This window comes from Pangasianodon hypophthalmus, chromosome 24, assembly GCF_027358585.1.
Source record: "Pangasianodon hypophthalmus isolate fPanHyp1 chromosome 24, fPanHyp1.pri, whole genome shotgun sequence".
Taxonomy (NCBI): domain Eukaryota; kingdom Metazoa; phylum Chordata; class Actinopteri; order Siluriformes; family Pangasiidae; genus Pangasianodon; species Pangasianodon hypophthalmus.
Window position 1 is genome coordinate 1,422,723 of NC_069733.1, and position 19,159 is coordinate 1,441,881.

The 19,159-nt window shown below is 40.3% G+C and overlaps 2 protein-coding genes across 5 annotated transcripts in view; one reads left to right on the plus strand and one right to left on the minus strand.

Moving 5' to 3' along the window:
- Positions 1-2,111: 2,111 nt before the first annotated feature.
- The window catches only part of tchp (trichoplein, keratin filament binding), a 46,575-nt gene continuing 29,527 nt past the window's right edge, over positions 2,112-19,159 (minus strand). For 3 of the 4 annotated variants that reach the window (XM_026911379.3, XM_026911382.3, XM_053228843.1), the window contains 12 exons: positions 6,554-6,752; positions 6,014-6,224; positions 5,863-5,919; positions 5,693-5,761; positions 5,430-5,603; positions 5,196-5,308; positions 5,033-5,099; positions 4,693-4,865; positions 4,261-4,342; positions 3,567-3,752; positions 3,140-3,283; positions 2,112-2,832 (listed from right to left, as the gene is read on the minus strand). In XM_026911379.3, the coding sequence (XP_026767180.2) occupies positions 2,800-2,832; positions 3,140-3,283; positions 3,567-3,752; positions 4,261-4,342; positions 4,693-4,865; positions 5,033-5,099; positions 5,196-5,308; positions 5,430-5,603; positions 5,693-5,761; positions 5,863-5,919; positions 6,014-6,224; positions 6,554-6,744 (1,500 nt within the window). In that variant the 5' untranslated portion in view covers positions 6,745-6,752 and the 3' untranslated portion in view covers positions 2,112-2,799. Of the gene's footprint in view, positions 2,833-3,139; positions 3,284-3,566; positions 3,753-4,260; positions 4,343-4,692; positions 4,866-5,032; positions 5,100-5,195; positions 5,309-5,429; positions 5,604-5,692; positions 5,762-5,862; positions 5,920-6,013; positions 6,225-6,553; positions 6,753-7,592; positions 7,751-19,159 lie in introns of those variants that run through there. The other variant, XM_026911381.3, reaches the window with a different exon arrangement.
- Positions 8,964-17,167, plus strand: gltpa (glycolipid transfer protein a). Its single transcript, XM_026911383.3, has 5 exons — positions 8,964-9,481; positions 14,629-14,687; positions 14,797-14,930; positions 15,669-15,819; positions 15,933-17,167. Exons 1-5 carry the CDS (start codon positions 9,379-9,381, stop codon positions 16,113-16,115), a joined length of 630 nt encoding a protein of 209 aa, XP_026767184.1. The 5' UTR covers positions 8,964-9,378; the 3' UTR covers positions 16,116-17,167.

A 19,159-nucleotide genomic window follows, 5' to 3' on the forward strand; every position in this document is an offset into this window, starting at 1 on the left:
CCTCTAGTCACAGAGTTCTCTAGGTCACTGTTTTCTGCACAGCTCGCGTGCTGTACTTCTCGCTCGCGCTCTGATCCGGTGAACTCGAAGAAGGGCATCTGCGGTGGGATTTGGTGGCTTTGTGGTAAAAGCCTTGTCTCTAGACTCAGTAGCTCCTGGTTTGAATCCAGCTTGTGCCTGTATCCGGTATGTTGAGGAGAAGGTGGAGTTAAGATTATAGGCTTTTGCGATGTAAAAAAATTAAACTAAGATGGCGTTTGACGTCACTGGTTCAAGTTTGTGCAGTTTACTTAGTTATAAGAAGGTGAAAAGGTCTATAAAAGAGGTTGCATGTATGAGTTCCTGTGGCTCATGTGGATGAGCATCGCCTCTGGGTTGAGAGGTAGCTGGTTCGAACCCCAGCCGGGACTCCAGGATGTGAGTGTAGATGGCTCAGGAATGGATGGCAGCGTGTGATGCGGAAGGTGCAGGATGGCCAGAGGGCGTGCAGAGGGGGGGTAATATCCGGGCAGCTGCCCCCCCGGGCCAGGGCTGGTGAAGTAAGGGGTTATGACGCTTGGTGAGAGAGTGTCGACTTAGTTTTGCATAATATAGGAACTACTGCAAAAACTAAGTCAACACTCACTCACCAAGTGTCATAACCCCTTTACCACCACACACCCTCAGGGGCCTTCCACCAATTCCTGAACCAGCTACATTTACATCCTGGAGCCCTGGCTGGGGTTCGAACCAGCAACCTCTCAACCCAGAGGCGACGTCCATCCACATGAGCCACAGGATCTCACACAAGCAACTTCTGTTATAGACCTTTTCACCTTCATATAACCAAGCAAACCTTCATATAAGTCACTGTCATATAGCTGAGTAACCAGCACAGACAGCACAAAAAAAACACCCTGTTAACTCCACCTTCTATATTTCTCCACCCAACAAACCAAGCACAGGGACAAGCTAGATTTGAATTAGCAATCTCCAACTCCTAAGGCAAAGCTTTTACCACAAAGCCACCAAATCCCAGACAGTGTGGTGTCATAGCACCTTTGTGTTTTAAACTGACGAATGAAAAAAACACAAAACATTTTTGTCTCTTGCTTCATCTATATATATATATATATATATTATAATCCACACACAGCTGCCCACTGCCAGCATCCAAGTTCAGCGGGTAATAACTTCAACTCTGAATGGCCTACTGTTACGAAAATGGATCTCGCCATACATTTTTTGAAAAATATTTGTACCAAATTTTCTGCAAATCGGCTACAAGCCGGTGCTATAATAAGCAGCTTTAAGTTTTAACTAATAACACCGCAACTGTGTGATAGAATATATATATATATTTTTTTTTTTGCTATTCAGCATATAATTCCTATGAATTCTTGCATCAAGTGCTACAAAATCTGTATCTCATTTTTATTTTTTATATATAAAATGTATCTGCAATTCTAATTTTCTTAAAAACTTACTTTTTTGAACTCGTTCTAGGCCGTTTGTCTGATTCACACAAAATTAGGTATGTAATTTTATGTTATAAGGATAATAAACCTTATGTTATAAGGATAATAAACCTTTTTCCAAAAAGCCTAATCTTATTCCATCCATTTCAATCAAGTGTAATGGCTGAATAACTCAACATATAATAAAAAAATATATAGAAATTAGATTAAATGCATAGAACCATGGTACTCGAACAATATCTCCTGAGTTCTATAAAAATTAGTTTGCAAACAAATGTGTGAAATGTTCAAAGATGATTAAATGTTACCTTAATTTTTGTATTTATTATGATTCTTCTTCTTCTGCCAATTTCTTAAGCCATTTCTTATTCATTAAAAAGCACAGACTAAAAACAGTGATACATTTCCAACACAAACATTAATATAATGATTCTGAAAAAACAAAAAAACAAACATATCATTTAAACCTATTCATTGTAGCCTATTCTATATGCCAAGTTTTTCCCAACAAGTAATTTTATGCCCTATACATCACAAAAAAGTCTTTAAAATTTGAATGTTTTAGACACTTTCCCATGCTGCTTGGACCCCGATGATCGCTGCTTGCGGCTATATTTATAGTTAGCATTATTAACATCATGGTCATGAGCCCTGTTTGGCAAAAGCATGTTTAATTATAAATTTGTGATGACATACAAACTCATATAAATACAGAACATTTCAGTCATACAAAACATGGTAAATTCATTCGTCTATTTCTCTAAAACATTAAGCTAGGCTATAAAGCTAGCCAACGGTCATGAGCTAATCTAACACAAAGCTAAGCACAACACACCCTGGTGTAGTTTAGGTTAATTAGGCATGTGCTGATAACCTTTTGAGGTGGTGCTTAAGTTAAATTTGGTCAGCTGAAAGCAAACTTGATCATGTGATGTCACAACAATACTTTACATAACGTGAACTTGGCTAGCTACTGCTGGAGTAGCGTTAATATAAGCTCCGCCCTCGTGGACTGATGGGCGCTTGTCAGGATATACTTATTATACTTTTTATAAAAAAGTGTTGCATTGGTCATTAAAAAACCACTATCCCATAGTGCTGATCAAATTTAAAAACAGGACAGATGCAGTCGTCACTGACGAAGATTTTTTTTTTCTTTTTTTAACAATTTAGTGATGAACCACGCTAAAATGTTAGTGACACATACCTAATACACACTGCAGTGTAGAGTGTTCTGTCCTGACACACACTCGATTTACTGTTCACACACTCTACCTGATCTCAGTCACTGTGCTACAGCCGGAAAACCACAAACAACAACGGAGGGTGTGTCCCCATGACCTCATGTCCAGGCTGAGCGAGGTCTGCTGTGAATCTGCAACAAGAACAAACCTCGAGTCAGAAAAGTTACAGCTTTACGTCTGACTGTAGAGCCTCCTTCAGTAAATATTAAATAAACATCTCCTTACAGAAAACCTTACCACAGCAACGATTAGAGCTCATTAACAGAAACCTGTCATCTGCAGCTGCACTACAGTCAGAGCTGCTGCTATAGAACTGCTGTTAATCAACACCTTCTGGCCAATCAGAATCCAGAATCCCGCAGCGCAGCAACATTAATTGAGCTTAACATCCTTATCATCACTTCATGTAAGAGGATTCTGTGTTTTTAGGCCCCTCACCCTTTCCTCGTAACCACGCCGAGTCATCCTCTCTGTCTCCAGCTGAAGCTCCTCCTCCTGCAGCCTAAGCCCCTCCCTCAGCTCGGCCTCCTCCTGCTCGAGTCTTTGCTGCTCCGCCCACTGCTCCCTGCGCCTCCGCTCCACCTGAAGAGGAGACACAGTGTGTGAGTGCCAGCTCCTGGTGGAACAGTATAATAAATGCTCTCGTGCTTTTCAAAGTGAATATAAACAAAGATGGTAAGGTTTATTCTGACATTTATGTGAGAAAATGAGTTAACCACACACACACACATCATCACTGGAGGACTTCATTCTGCTGTGGTGTTTTTATATTGCAAATCTGAGGTGTAATATTTGAAAAAATCTCCGAACTCACAGATAATAGTACTACGTACTATCTATCTATTACCAGTCCACACACACACACCTGAGCGTTGATGTCTTGCATGCGTGTGGTGCGTTGCTGCTCCCGCTCCTCCCTCTGCTGTCGTTTCTCCTCCTCTTCCTCCTCCAGCTGCTGTAGAAGCTCCGCCCTCCTCCTCTCACACTCCTCCCGAGCCCTGCGCTTCTCCTCCATCCGCTCGTGCAGCTGCTCCTGACGCACACCCAGCACCTTTAAACACACACACACACACACACACACGTTACTGACTTTTAGATTCTGATAACTCTTTAGCATTGTTTATAATAATATTATCACAGTAATGTACACTGATGTTTCCTATTGTTATAATTACACTTGTCCCTGTCATATAGTGTAGGACTGTATTACAATCTGATTTATTTTCCAAAAAAAAAAAACAGTGAGAAGGCTAAAACATCCACATTGTAGAGTGTGATGTACACACACAGGAGTGTACACAGCAGAAATCAAACTTATTCTTCCCTCTGAATATCTCTGTGCCTCAACATGCTGTCTGTCTAAATGTCCTTGTAGTATATCTTTCTGGATGACCATCAGAACACTGAGGTTTCATCAGAATTAATGTGAAAGTGGAAAACACAGGGGTAGTGCTGATATTCTCATGTGTCTACAGTAACAACACAGTGTGAGCACTGAACATCGCAGTATATTGTATAATCGATTAATGGCACAACACACACTATGAGGTATAGTTTACCTCGTGCATGAGTCTCTCTCTGGCTCTTCTCTCCCTCTCCCACTGAGCCTCACGCTGATCCCACACCCTCTGTGCCTCCTCTCTGAGTGGACCACACACACACACGCACATGCACACACACACGCACACACACACAGAGACCAACAGTGCAGGAAGTAAATAAAATACTGGCATTGGGAATGTATATGTATATATACATATCGGTATGATGGTAGACTGTGATTCTGTGAAATAATTCTGTTGCTCATGTTATGCGACAGCGGTGTAGATGATGACATCACAGGAAACATAAACAGGAAGTGGAAACAGTTTAATCCTCACACTGCTGCAGTGTTATATTGTGAAGCTGTGAGCTTGTGCTGTGATTTTACTTAAACGCTGACCCTGAGCCCTAATATAAATGAAACCCCACCCCTTGCCCCGCCCCCTGACCTGTAGAGCAGGTCGAACTCGGCCTCTCGCTCCTTCTCTAGCTGCAGCTGCTCTTCCAGAACCCTCTTCATCCATGCCACATCAGCCACCGCCCTCTCCCTCCTCGCACTCTCCACCCGCCGTTCCTCCTCCTCGCCCTCCATCAGCGCCGCCAGGATCCTCCGGTCCGCCTCCTGACGACAGACGGGGAGATATGCAGACAGCAGAGACACAAGCGAAGACATGGGGCAGACACAGGAAACACAGGAGAAGTGCAGTCCTATGTTTCAGCTAAGACCACTGAGTGTTGGTAATTTTCTGATATAGAAGATGATGTTCTTCTCCATGCTGTCTCACTCACCAGTTCCTCCTGGACCTGCTGTGCTCGTCTCTTCAGCTGCGCTCGGTACTGACGGCTCAGCAAACGTCTGCAGGAACACCAGCAGTCAGAGCATTTATCACTATTACATCACACCATGATCACCATCATCACACAAGCACAAACATCACCGTCTCACTCTCACCCAAACTCGGATTTCTTCCGGCTCTCCTCGGCTCTCCTCCTGTCCTCCTCCAGCTGCTCCACCTCCAAACGCTGAGACAGCAGAGCGTCCTCCTCCTGCTGCAGTCGCCGGCTCTGGAACACACACACACATCACAAGCTTCACAAGAATTGTTATTCTCGAGATCTGAAAAGTTTTGACAACACAAATTCCAAGACTAAACGTTTCATTTTCAGAGTTTTTTTTTTAATTCACCTCCTCGTCTCTGAGTTTGAGCTCCTCCATCTGTTGGCGCAGGAACTCGCCTCTTTCTCTCTCCTCCGCTTTCCTCCTTTCCTCCTCCTCCTTCATCCTCTCCAGCGCCTCTCGTCTGCTCCTCTCGTACTCGTTCTCAAAACGCCGTCTCTCCTGCGTGGCCTCCTCCTCCACCTTGGGGTTAAAGGAGGAAAATGAACACACACCGCAGCCAATTCCAGTCTCTAAAAAGATGCTATGACATAAAAGAAACATTTTCGTACCTGTTTTTTGTGCTGCTGTTGCACCTGCCACTGGCTCACCACATGATCCTTATGTAGCTCCGACTCCACCTGCATCATACACACACTTACACATCTATACCTAGGTAGGTGATGACATCATCGCATTCACAGCGCTGCGAGGCCACGTGGATGCTGGTTCCCACACTCACCTTGCGCAGTTCTGGATTGTTCTTCTTCCAGTGTTCCTTTAGAAGCTCCTGTGCGAGCTGCAGACAGAAAACAACACAATTTTTAAATATAAATACAACAGATTTAAATATAAATACTTTATGGTGTACCTCACCATGTAGGTCATATCACCTTCTTCCTGCGCTCTTCGCGGGCTGACCGCAGATCCTCGGCCCTCTCCTGCTGCTGCCTCAGGGTGGAGCTCCTGTCTCGGGCGGAGGCTCGGAGCTCAGCCTCCAGCTGTGCGCTCTCCTCCTGCAGCATGTTCCTCAGACGCTCCCTGCGCTCCTCCACGCTCCTCCTCCTCTCCTCCTGCAGACGCTCACGCCGAAACGCCGACATGCTGATACGCAGAGACGCGAGAACACGTGGAAGGACATTTTCAGCAAAAATGCGCCGTCAGTATGTCAAGGTCAAGCTGACTGGACTTGGATTTGTGATAGAATGTTCTTCACTCATCCCTGATTTCATCTGTTCATTCTCACAACTCTAAATCACATGATCAAATCAAGATTTTCTGCAGTATATCTTCTATAAGATGTGATTTTTGTGTGTGACAGTAAAACCAGGCTGAAAAGTCTGAATAACTGGTTAATGAGATTTTGACTTTGAGGGTTTAAGAAATGACTGAACGTGTAAGAGAACAGATTCATCTCCTGACACAGTGATTACCTCTGCTGATAGGACTCGCGGGAGCTCCAGTGCGCCTGTTTACTGCTGCGAACCTGCTGCTCTTTAAAATACTGCGAGTGTGTCTGCCACTGCTGGAGACGTCGCGCTTCCTGTTCTCTCTGACGCGCCAGCTGACGCTGGAGAGGACGGATCTGGCTGGGCCAGTGCGAGGAAAGGGTCGGCAATGCCATCGTTCTGCCTGAAGATAAAGTCACATATAAATCTGATCCAGATATGAAATACTCTGCAGTCACTGTGTACACAGATTTAGAGTTTCATCATTCAGCTCTTCAATAAACTGTCACTTATTACTATACGGTAATGACTCATACAAACCTGTCTACCTTTTCATCTTCTATCTGTTTTATCTCAGTTCTGTGAACTTTTCTTTTAGGTTAATTACTGTTGCTTTTATTCCTTTCCCTTTATTTAAATGTTATTACTGCATGGTTTTATATTCTGTGATGTATCTCTACAGTGTCCTTGGATACACTAAAATGTGCTTATAAATAAAATACTATTATTATTGAATGGGAAGATTAATTTGAAGATATATTGCTTATCAGTATGTTTTACTGAGTCTCCTACAACATGTCAGAATATTGTGTTTAGTTACAGCTGGCTAAACTGGTGGCTACTGGTTTCCACGACTTGTTAGCTACATTAGCCTGGTAGCTCCAGTGTAAAATTAAAGAAGTAAACTTTAATCACCTCATGTCTTGCATGATCAGCTACCTCTGAGTTAACATGGACACTGTGAATGTGAACATTTGATTTTTGTCTGAACTGCTCCTTTAATTGTGACTGAATGGTTTACTGAGATAAAAGAAATACAAGAAATCTACAGCAGGAAAGGATAAGCAGTTTACACCAGTCACAGTGAGAAACGAGAGAAAAAAAACCAAGAGCTGAAACTCTGCATCCTGCTGAATGATAAACTCTCCTCCTCAGCTAGCTGTTATTAGCTCAACAAGCACTAGCGCACTTATCCAGCGCTAAATGAACAAAGTCCAGGTTCTCAGGTTGTTTCTTTCCTTACCACAGGGTTCAGCTGCAGGTTCTGGAAACTTCTGTTAGATTTATTCAGTTAAAAGTGGTCTAAAGCGTCTAAACAAACTGACGGTACCAACGGACAAATCCAAATTCAACACCCACTTCCTGTTTCTCCTGGTTACCGTCTGAACTTCCTGGTTACGCTACGGCGCGCGGTGAGGGTCAAACCGTCTCAACTCGTTTTCATTTTAATTTCATTTTTGTTTTCTTTTTAATAGCTAGACAGCTAGATAGATAGATAAATAAAACATACGGAAGACAGTACACATACAGCACAATAAACTCAGTACATAAAAATAAATATAAACAAATAAAAAAATAAAATGTTAAGTAGCAAAAGGATAAGTAAAGTAACTGTAGTGCAAGTGATCATAAAGTGACTGTCATTAGCATGTGTGATGGAAGTATTGTGTTATTTTAGTCCTTTAGTGAGCCTATTTGATTTAAAACAATATCATAATCAATGACTTTTTCGTCAGAGAGAGGACTAAAACTTTAGGCTGATGTGAAAAGTGTAAATATGCAGTAGATTAGAATATAACATTGCAAAGAACTTCAGTAATGAATTAAAGTGAAGCGTAGTCTTTTACTGTCAGAAGTCTTTCGTTTTGCGCTTTAGCATTTCACATACATAAATCACCACACACACACAAACACACACACCTCAAAATGCGTCATTTTTCGACTCAGAAACATTGATACATAAACATAACATAAGAAAATAGCATAAACCCATTAAAAAAAATCATTTTCCCCCAGTATATACAAACCAGCATGATTTCAATACACATCTCAAGCTCTGCTTTACAATTTTACATTTACTGATCTTCAGTAAGTGAGGCGGGAATACACCACACACTCATTCACACCTGGGGCCATTTAGCAAAGCCAGTCCACCTACAGCATTGTGTTTGGGTGGTGGGAGGAAACCGAAGAACCCGGAGGAAACCTGCGCAGACACGGGGAGAACATGTAAACCTCCACACAGACAGTAACCCGAGCTCAGGATCGAAGCCGGGGCGCTGAAGCTGTGAGGTGGCTAGATGAGCTGCTGTTCCACTGTGTCAGGCATAACTTTACATTTTCTACAATGTGTAATGAGCTGTGCATGCTGCACTATACTGTAAAGCTGCAATTTGTAAATATGGGACAATGATATCACTGGAAGCAAAGTATATGAATATCTGGGCTTTATGGAAAGGTTTTTGAGTGCGATATTGTATTTAATATTTCCTTTACGACAGTGAAGGACGTTGCAGACATCATAATTTATACCAATAAAGCATAATGTTAAGAGTACACCCTTTCCACAGCTCCAACACTGTCTGAAAATAAAGGCACCAATCTACTTTTCCTTGTCACTGGAGTGGAACCATGAAGGTACAGTCTTTACCTGGGAAGGAAAAGATTGCAGGAAAGGTGGTGAACCTTTATTTAGCTTTTAGAGAAAAGCTTTAAAGCTGCAGTAGTACCTTTAAAAAAAATAAGGTGAGAGTATGTGAATACCATGGAACAGGTAAAACTACACTAATCGCCCCGCCCCTTTAACCTGATTGGCTCACGAGTTCTACACCTGTAGAATAAAAGCTGCTGCTGTCTGGAACAATCACTGAGCTTCCAGCTGCTGCTGTAGTCGTTTATTCAGTTAAAAACAGAAGACAGTCGAATAATCGGCGCGAGCTCTGTGTGCCTTTTTATATTAGCATCACTTTTTTTAAAACTCAGATTTTTCCTGTGGCAGTTTGTTGTTTTCTTTCTTCTTCTCCGCCGTCATGGCTCTCCTCATGGAGCACCAGTTCAGGCAGCTCCCAGCCGACAGACAGGTGGAGACGCGACCCTTCCTCGAGGCGGTTTCTCACCTTCCCCCCTTCTTCGGTGAGTTCCTTTACTCCAATCAGCTGATTTATTCCCGCGGTTCAATCCCAAACGGACACGGAGTGCACTAGGAAGGGTGTAGGAGGCAGTGACTACGCCCCGAAAAAATGTCCACTATGTCAAAGTACACCACCCGAGATCACATACTAGTTATTATCTGCTACTATTTTAGACCTGGCCTTAAACTATGTCCTACTTTATTTTTAGTGCACTTGCGTAGGGATCTGAGGCGTTTGGGACTCGGCCATGTTCTCTGTCAATACTGAGGTCTGAAAAAAGTTCACTTTTAACAAGCTTCAACATTTACACATCAATTTAATTCAAAGGTCAAGTCTAAATATCTCCACATGTTGATTTAATTTTTTTTAGTAGTAATTACTACTAATCTTCCTCACATTCATCAGCCAGCAAGAAATAAAAACTGCTGAATGAAAAAGGAAAGGTTGGATGATCCAGGACTGCTCATTCTGCCTTTGTTATTATTATTATTATTATTATTGTTATTATTATTATTAATTATGGTGTTATTAAGGTGTCATTATATAGAAATATAATTACAGTAAATGTTTTAATCAGTCTCAGTCCCTTAGTCTTTAACCCTGTAAATCCTTGGTTATTACTTATCTTTACTTGTCATCACTTGTTATTATTATACTATAGTGCTGTTGAACTACGGTGTTTTTTAATAACAGCAGCTGATAATAATGCAGCTGCAGATCACAAGTTCAGATTAATGCTCTCGTGTGAATATAAACTGTTAACACACAAACAGATTAAAATGTGTATAATTGTTGATATGGTGATGCTTTCTGTGAGGAGACGCTTATTTAATATGAAAGGAAGGATTCTCTGAGAGAAGCTGGTGAAGGAATGAGTGTATAATGTAAGAGATAACAGGAACTAACTGACTTTCCACAACATTACATGTAACTATAAATGGATAAAAGTAAGCTGTGTTCTTAAATAAATAAGAAATTGTTAGGTTTGGCAAATTGTTGTGGTATAAGAGGAATAAAACACTTAGGACATGCTGTTATAGGAAAATAATCAACGTCTGGTTGGTAACAGTAACTTATTTTCCCATAACAGCAGTGTTTTATTCTCTGCTTATCATATTCTTCAGTAACTTTTATGAATTATGCAATAACTACAGTGAAACTAATAGGAATTGTAGTAATATGAGTGAGGAATGTAAGCCCACTTACATGTACAGGGAGTTGTACGAATCTTTATATATTATTTTTCCTTCCTCTGGCTAAGAAACTTTAGTGATGGTTAAACCAGCCACTATGCAAGTTCCTCTGAACTTATTCATCACACATAATATTGTTAAGCATGAACAGCTAAAATTCAATACAGTCCTGCATTCTGTCCCATAAGGACTTTAAAATAAACATATAATTCTGTTCAATAATTCTGTTAGATGAGTTGGTTAAAGTTTGAAAAAGAAATATAAGCATTGATAACTCTGTATATAGTGTAACACAAGCTAGTTTATAATATCATAATATAAAAACCACAGTAAAATGCTAGCCAGTTATTATCATATGGAAATACAGTATTGGCCAGTGCCTACTGGAGTGCCTGCACTATTGGTTAGCTTTGTCATTAATCCATTTATTCACTTTTGTTAGTCCCTAAGGAACAACCCGTTTATCTGAGTGTCAAGCTTGATTTTCAGCCTTGTGGGATTTTCCATTCCTGATTGCGACACTTGCTGAAAAGCAATAGGATCAAAACGGCCATTATTCACTTTTTGTTTTGGATCGGATTTCCCCGGATCGCTCGCCAGTCAAGAGGCCCGTTTGCTTGGGTAACTTAATCATCTGGTCTCGATTTTAAGTTGAGAAAATTGATTGGCGTGGTGTCCGATTGCTCTGGGCTCCGTCCAAGCCGGCTTTGTTCATGGTTGTGCTATTCATGCATATGAAAAACGCTTTCTAATGGATTCACCACCTGAACCAGACGTACGGATTAGATGCCAGGCCTCATTGTGCTGGTGTTCCCGAACCAAAGACCGAGTCTGAGGTTCAGAGAATGGACTTAATGCATGAAGAATACTATTGGCTCTGGAGTAAGGTCTAATATGGAAGAGAGACTTTGTCATTTTGTGAACACCAAGACTTTGAGAATGGCACCTGAGAATTCACCTGATGGTGTGATTGAGCCACAACCATTACTGAAGCTGGACTGTATCACATCATGCTTTGTTCATGCTCTGCAAAATATCAGCATAATTGCATAGTAATATATACCGAGATGTTTCTTTTTTTGCAGTTATTTAACATTCTAACATTTCAAAAAAAAAATTACATATTTTAACGATACTTGAAGACATGTCTATGATATATATAAGTTTGCAAAACAAGAGAGATGCATTTAAAAAACTGAGTTCAATATTTTCATTTAACATCTGCAAACACTGTGAAGGGCAATTTTTAAAAAAAAAGATCTGTACAAAAGGTTAACATTTTATAGTTTTAAAGATCTAATCAGCTGCTTCCAATCAGAGTTTGTACTTGTTAAAAATACTTGATACCGGTACCTGTTTCATTTTTTTGTTGATTTCTTTACTTAGGGATACGTATTAACTCATTTGGCTCTGTAGCAGTGACTAGCTGCAGTCAATGATGTTCCATTCTGAGAAAATAATGCAAGTGATTAAAGTGAAGCTTATCAGATCAGCTTTCTTGTAACATTAATGGGTCACATTTTTGTACTTTTAAATTTGATATGATGTCAATTGAGTGAAAAATAATCAAAATGACACAGCTAATTGTTAGTTGCAGCTCTAGTCTAGCACTTGTGTTAGCATACAGCATACTAACATTGAGTCAGGCACACCTCATGCTCTGCATACACCCCTGGGATACACACGTTTGTTTACACACCTGGATCGCTGTAGCTGCTAATTAGCACCTGAGAGAAGACTAAACAGGACAGTGGACCTCTGGGACTGCACCTTTCTGACACCCCAGTGTTAAAGCAACATAATTAGTGTGTAATATCTGTTGGGTGGGGGTGTTGCAGTGATTGTTAGCAAGCATGACCTGTGCAGAACAAACGAGAGAAAGAAAGACACATCGTCCATTGTTCATTGAGTGAATGCAGTCAAAATGGTTCACTTATAATGAACACGTTCACACTCAGGAAAGAGAAGCCACAAAGGGAAAAGGTGAAGAACTTGTGTGTAATAGGACACGGCCCGGGCCCGGGGTGGACAACAGTGTGTGTGCTGAAGGCTGTCAGCGGCCGCCCAGTCTCACTGTCCCTGCAGGACACAGTCACTCAGATCCCCCACCATGCTGTGAGACCAACGCTGGTGATCAGTTTTCAGGACACATCCGACTCCCGGTGCATGAGGCTCATTCTAAATATTTGGTCACCTACGTACTTTCAAATATACGCCAGTTTGTGTAGCTGCAGTAAGGCTCATTTATTACATTCAAAGTAGACTAGACACCAATAATCAGTTATACAAAATACTGCGATTCTAGATGTTATTTTGTTACCATGGACACTTAAATATACTACTTAATAATATAATTTAATAATAATATACTAGCATGCACAAAAACAAGATGTTAAATCATTTTCGCAGTGCAAAAATCAGCTCCTCAATCAAAAAAGCTCATCTTCTTCCCTTAAAAACAGTGTCCAATCAAATCAGTTCTTCTCCTTCCCTTTAAGAAGCGAGTGTCCATTCGAATCAGCTCCTCTCCTTCCCATTAAGAACCAAATGTCCAATCACATCAGCTCTTCTTCTTCCCTTTAAGAACAGTGTCCAATCAAATCAGCTCCTCTCCTTCCCGTAAAAACAGTGTCCAATCAAATCAGTTCTTCTCCTTCCCTTTAAGAAGCGAGTGTCCAATCAAATCAGCACCTCTCCTTCCCTTACAAACAGTGTCCAATCAATTCAGTTCTTCTCCTTCCCTTACAAACAGTGTCCAATCAATTCAGTTCTTCTCCTTCCCTTACAAACAGTGTCCAATCAAATCAGTTCTTCTCCTTCCCTTACAAACAGTGTCCAATCAAATCAGTTCTTCTCCTTCCCTTACAAACAGTGTCCAATCAATTCAGTTCTTCTCCTTCCCTTTAAGAACAGCATCCAATCAAATCAGATCCTCTCTTTCTCTTAAGAACTGGCTTCTGCAAAAAACAGAACTCAGTGTATTAAACTTACGTAATCACAGTGGAAGAATGTCTGAACAAAATCAACTCTAGCTCAAATGGACTGCAGCTTTTGCACACTTCAGTGAAGTACCCTTCATTTCCCTCCTGTAGACTTATTCACCAAGTATGAATGCGGGCAGGAACTGGACATTCTGTCTGACAGAATCGGGTTACGATGTGTCTTTTGCTTTTGTTCATGTGTACGTTAAGCTCATTAACCTCGGGTCCTGATTTCTGCCATGATAACCCGCTCCTCTCCATTGTGGGGATGCTGAAAAATTCATGACTCAGCGTCGCTGCGCTCACAAATCTGTCATGCTCTCTAAAGCTGCTTAATTATTCAGAGACGTACTTCAGCCCTTTATTTCATACACTACATGCTGAAGGTCAGTCCGAGTTCAGAACAAATCTCAAAGATTAGCATCTAAGAGGTTGAGTTGGCTGATAGTTGTTCATTTTTAAAGCGGAGAGTACGGTGAAATATAAAATGTACATGTTATACGTACATAACACTTTCCAGTAGTTTAGCAACATTTAGCTAGCTTTCCAAACACAACCCTATGCTAATGTTAGCAAGCTACAGATTAAGCCTAGAATAAAATGCTGAATTTAGTTACACAATATAATAGTTAGGCAGGTGGTGGTAGCCTCATATTGAGGGTTACTCTTGGCCTCTTGGTTGCTTCTTTAATGCCCTCTTTACCTGGTTACTTACATGAAGTGAACGGAGCTCTGTTGCTCTGCAGTATGAGCAAAATTTGGGATACTTTTTAAACAAACTGATACTGATTTATACTTTTCCAGAATTTTTTCCTGGGCCTGTTAGTCTTCACAATACTGGTCCTACTGGAATTTTTCCATCTGTAAAGCTGAGTAGACTAATCAGTGCATGATGAGCATTAAAATGCATACATATGTTAGTAATTTTAAGCAGCTTAGCCTTCATGTTCTCACTTTATTTTGTCTCTTTGCAGATTGTCTCGGCTCTACCGTTTTTGCCCCCATTAAGGCCGACATCGCTGGCAACATAACTGTGAGTGCATTTCAGCTGTCAGACACATAACACAGGACTACAGAATGCAGATTGGCCTGCTCAGCTGAGTCTAAAGGTCCAAGTGTGACATGTTTTTTTCCCCTCTAAGAAAATCAAGGCAGTATACGAAAGCAACCCGAGTCGATTTAGGACGCTGCAGCAGATCCTGGAGGCTGAGAAGGAGATGTACTCAGCCGAGTGGCCCAGAGTAGGAGCTACACTCTCCCTCATGTGGCTCAAAAGGTCAGAAGTATTATACAATAATAGATGGGTTTAACAGGGCATATACTCAGTATATCATATACTAAGTGACATTATAAAAAATAAAGTAGACCTATTTTGTTCCCATGCCTGTTTTTCATTCTCTTCTTTTCCATTCCTGATTCTGGTCCTGTTCCCATTCCTGTCCCTTTTCATGTTCCTGTTCACATTCTCGTCCCCATTCCTGTTTCCAATGCTGTTCTGTTCCCCTTTCCTGTTCATCTTCCTATTCCTGTTCCCATTTCTGTTTCAGATCTTGATCTTTTTCGTATTCCTGTCCATTTTTCTGTTTCTGGTCCTGTTTTTATTCCCATTCCTGGTCCTTTTCTTGTTCCCATTCCTGTTCCTCATCCTCTTCATGTTCCCATTCTTAGTCCTTTTCTTGTTCCCATTCCTGTTCCTCATCCTCTTCATGTTCCCATTCTTAGTCCTTTTCTTGTTCCCATTCCTGTTCCTCATCCTCTTCATGTTCCCATTCCTGTTCCTCATCCTCTTCATGTTCCCATTCTTAGTCCTTTTCTTGTTCCCATTCCTGTTCTTCATCCTCTTCATGTTCCCATTCTTAGTCCTGTTCTTGTTCCCATTCCTGTTCCTTATCTTGTTCTTATTTCTATTTCCATTCCTGTCTGTTTTGTTAAGTATTGCTCCCATTCCCATTATAGTTATAATGTATTACTATTTGAAGAAACTCTCATGGATGTGTTTTCTTCATGGTTTCAGGGGGCTGCGCTTCATTCAGGTCCTCCTGCAGAGTTTAGTGGACGGTGAGAAGGATGAGAACAACCCCAACCTGATCAGAGTGAACGTCACTAAAGCCTATGAGATCTCGCTGAGAAAATACCACAGCTGGTTCGTGCAAAAACTCTTCAAAGTAAGACGAGACAAAGACAAAATGGAATTGAGATAAAAATATCCTACCTGTATGGATAAAATGGAAATAAAATGGAAAAACCTGTGCTAATCATTTCCTGCGTCTTTCTCTAGGCGGCTCTGTATGCTGCACCGTATAAGTCAGACTTCCTGAAGGCGCTATCCAAAGGGCGTGACGTTAAAGAGGAGGACTGTCTGGACAAAGTGCGCCAGTTTCTCGTCAACTTCACCGCCACCATCGACGCCATCTACGAGATGTACACCAAGATGAATGCCGAGCTTGAGTACAAAGCCTGAGCTGTGGTTCTGCCTTGTGATTGGCTCTCATCAGACTGATCTGCATTCTGATTGGACCACATCTCTCTCAGGGTTTCTCTGAGCCTCTCGTTTGTAGTTTATTGTCTGTTCTGTAATGGAAATGTGGTACAGCTGGAGAGTGCTGACTCTTATTCAGGACACTGCTGTGTGAATACTGGTGTCGGTTTGATGTGTTCAGTGTCTAGCAGTATTGAGTCAGGGCAAATGGACATGTGTTAGAATCTTGATGAAGTTTCCTTGTAAATTATTTCCAACATATTAGAAATGAAGTTATATTTATAATAAAGGGTAGTTTATTTATGGTTACACTACTTCAGAAATTACAGGATAGTTTTGGAGGACCAATACACTGTGCTACAGATGGACTGCAGTCAGGAGTTCTGAATAATACTGCCTGCTCCCACAGTTAATATTTTGGTTGCATCTGCCTTTTGCATTTTTTAAATAAACTTAGTTGGCTCTGTTTACCAAAATATATATACATAAAAAAATATAAATTTAAACCTTTGTGATGCTAGTCAGGATTAAGCAGTTACTAAAGATGAATGAATTATTGACATGTAATTGACCAAGCTTCATATCTGACAGCCTGCTCATGGTCACATGACCATATGTTCACATTAGTAAGATACAAACTTGCAGGTTCATTATCCATGTACTTTAGTTAAAAACAGAGTCATGAATTCAGCCACAGAAGCAGTAAGAGGCTGTAAAACGCCACATCCTAATGACTGTCTCAGACAATTCCTCGGGGCAATTCTATGGCATATCTGGTCTGATATTTCTTCAATTCCCCACTCACTGTTTGAAACACAAAAATGTAAGAAAAGCTTAGAGCCATAGTTTCATTTCCTGTCATAGATAAATAAAAGCTTGGAAGGAAGTAGCAGAGATTGTGAGTGGTAGCAGTTGAGTGGTACCAAGGTCATGTGGAATGTTGTTAAGGCTGTTTTTTTTTTTTATTTTTTTTTTTTAATAATTGTAATGATTTATGTAGAAAGAAAGAAATTGACGAAAATGCTGAAATACAATATACAATTCTGATGAATTTGGGCACGGTTTAATGCTTTTTTCTTATGTGTTTGGTTATGTGTAATGTGATTTCATTTCAATTTCTAAGTGGTGGTGTTAAGTGTTATCAGGATTTTAAAACTATTTGGTTTGTGTGTGTGTGTGAGAGAGAGTGAGTGAGAGAGAGAGATAGAGAGAGAATGATGTTTATTTGAATGAATTAATGATGCACAATAAAACTACACTTGTGTTTGTAACTCATTCTTCTTGTTCACTATGTGATCTTTCTTTTTAAACATGAATGAGAACTGAACATCAGATAACTTCTACACTATACTGAGGAGTGTGACGTACTAGCTTACTAAATAGTATGTTAAAATAGAACCTCAGCTTTAAGCTGCGTACTTACTCAACATACAATTTAGTACTGTAATATTCACCTTCAGACAGATGAGTGCTCCATTTGTACCACCTCAGCGGAACACATGAGGGCACTGCAGGATACAATACAATCTAAAAAAATTAAATAAATAAAACAATAATAATAATAATAATAATAATAATAAAAGGAAGAATAACAATAAGAATAAAAATAAACAATTTCATGAAAAAAAGCAACCGAATGCCTTAAATTGCAGGATAAATGTCCTACTTATTTCACACAATTCCTTTTTACAATCTGACAGTGATGTCACAGTGGAAAACAAAAAAAACATTGCATTTCTCCACTGTAAATCTATTTGCAATGGTAGTTTGTCTTTATTCACCACACACAAGTGGAGTCCAGGGACATCACGTCACAGTGGTTTACCATGATATTATAGTTGCTGAAAGTGACCAGAGAGGGTGTTACACCACAGGATGCACAGTAGTGAATCCTTGTTCCTTGAGTCAGATCATTTGACTCAGTTCACCACTGAGTCGACTCACAACCAGTATCAGCATCGAAACCAGCAAAACATATCTGATTTCTCCAATGCAGGAAACGTTCCTGCATTAATACTATCTTGCAGCCGTGTTTATCCTGATATTCCCCTCCCCTATACACTTCCCCTACTGCCCACAACTGTAAATCTCAATCTGGAGGTGTGTATCAGGATTGGGATCTCACAAGATTCAATAAAAAATTTGTGGGAGTTTTTTACTTTCTTGCACACGGTGAGATATGAAGCTTGTGGGACGTTGATTAAACATGAGAGCGTATATGGTAGTTTATATTTTGATAAATAGGACCAACTAAGTTTGTCAGGAAATATCATATAAAAAACGGGAATACAATTGCTTCTTCATATCCTCCAGATGGCCAAACTCCACAAACACGACATTTAAACTGCAGATTGCGTTCGAGGTTTGCTCGCCTGACTATTCCAACCATTTTCTTCAGGGATGAGATACTAAAAAAGGATCCAGTTGTTGGATTGGCTACGCTGATCCTGGTAAATGAGTGCATGAATGTGTGTGTATCTTGCTCTGCTACAGACTGGTGCCCCACTCAGGGTGTATTCCCTCGTCATGCCCAGCGTTCAGGACGCTGATCAGGCCAAAACACTTACTGAAGATGAATGAATATTTATTTTTAATACACTGTAATTGTTAATTTACTGCTTAGCTTTGTCAATGTGAATTGCCAAGTTAAAGTTACGGCTGATTGGATATTAAACTGTTTTTTTTTTTTACTGTACTTTTAATTTTTCATTTTCTTTCCTATTCTATTTTACATAAATAAGTTTTGTACACTACTGAAGTTTAAAGCAGTTTAATATGGACGCTGTTCTACTGTAGTTTTCAGTACTGTGTACATTTGTACTGCACTACTAACACTGTAGTGTTTTCATATAATGGTGACTTCAGTATATTTTTAAGGTGTGAATGATGTGCTGTTAGCAAACCTCAATATGTTGACTGTATATTTAAAACAATGGCTTCAGGTAGTGTAATGTGATATTTTTCGTTATATTTCGCACTTTACATTATAACCTTGTTGAAAGTCTTGTTTTTTTTGTCTTGTGTTT

Coding starts and splice junctions, on each gene's coding strand:
- gltpa (XM_026911383.3), top strand. CDS start 9,379: ATGGCTCTCCTCATGGAGCACCAGTTCAGGCAGCTCCCAGCCGACAGA. Junction 9,482..14,628: donor TCACCTTCCCCCCTTCTTCG/GTGAGTTCCTTT, acceptor GTCTCTTTGCAG/ATTGTCTCGGCTCTACCGTT. Junction 14,931..15,668: donor TCCCTCATGTGGCTCAAAAG/GTCAGAAGTATT, acceptor TCATGGTTTCAG/GGGGCTGCGCTTCATTCAGG.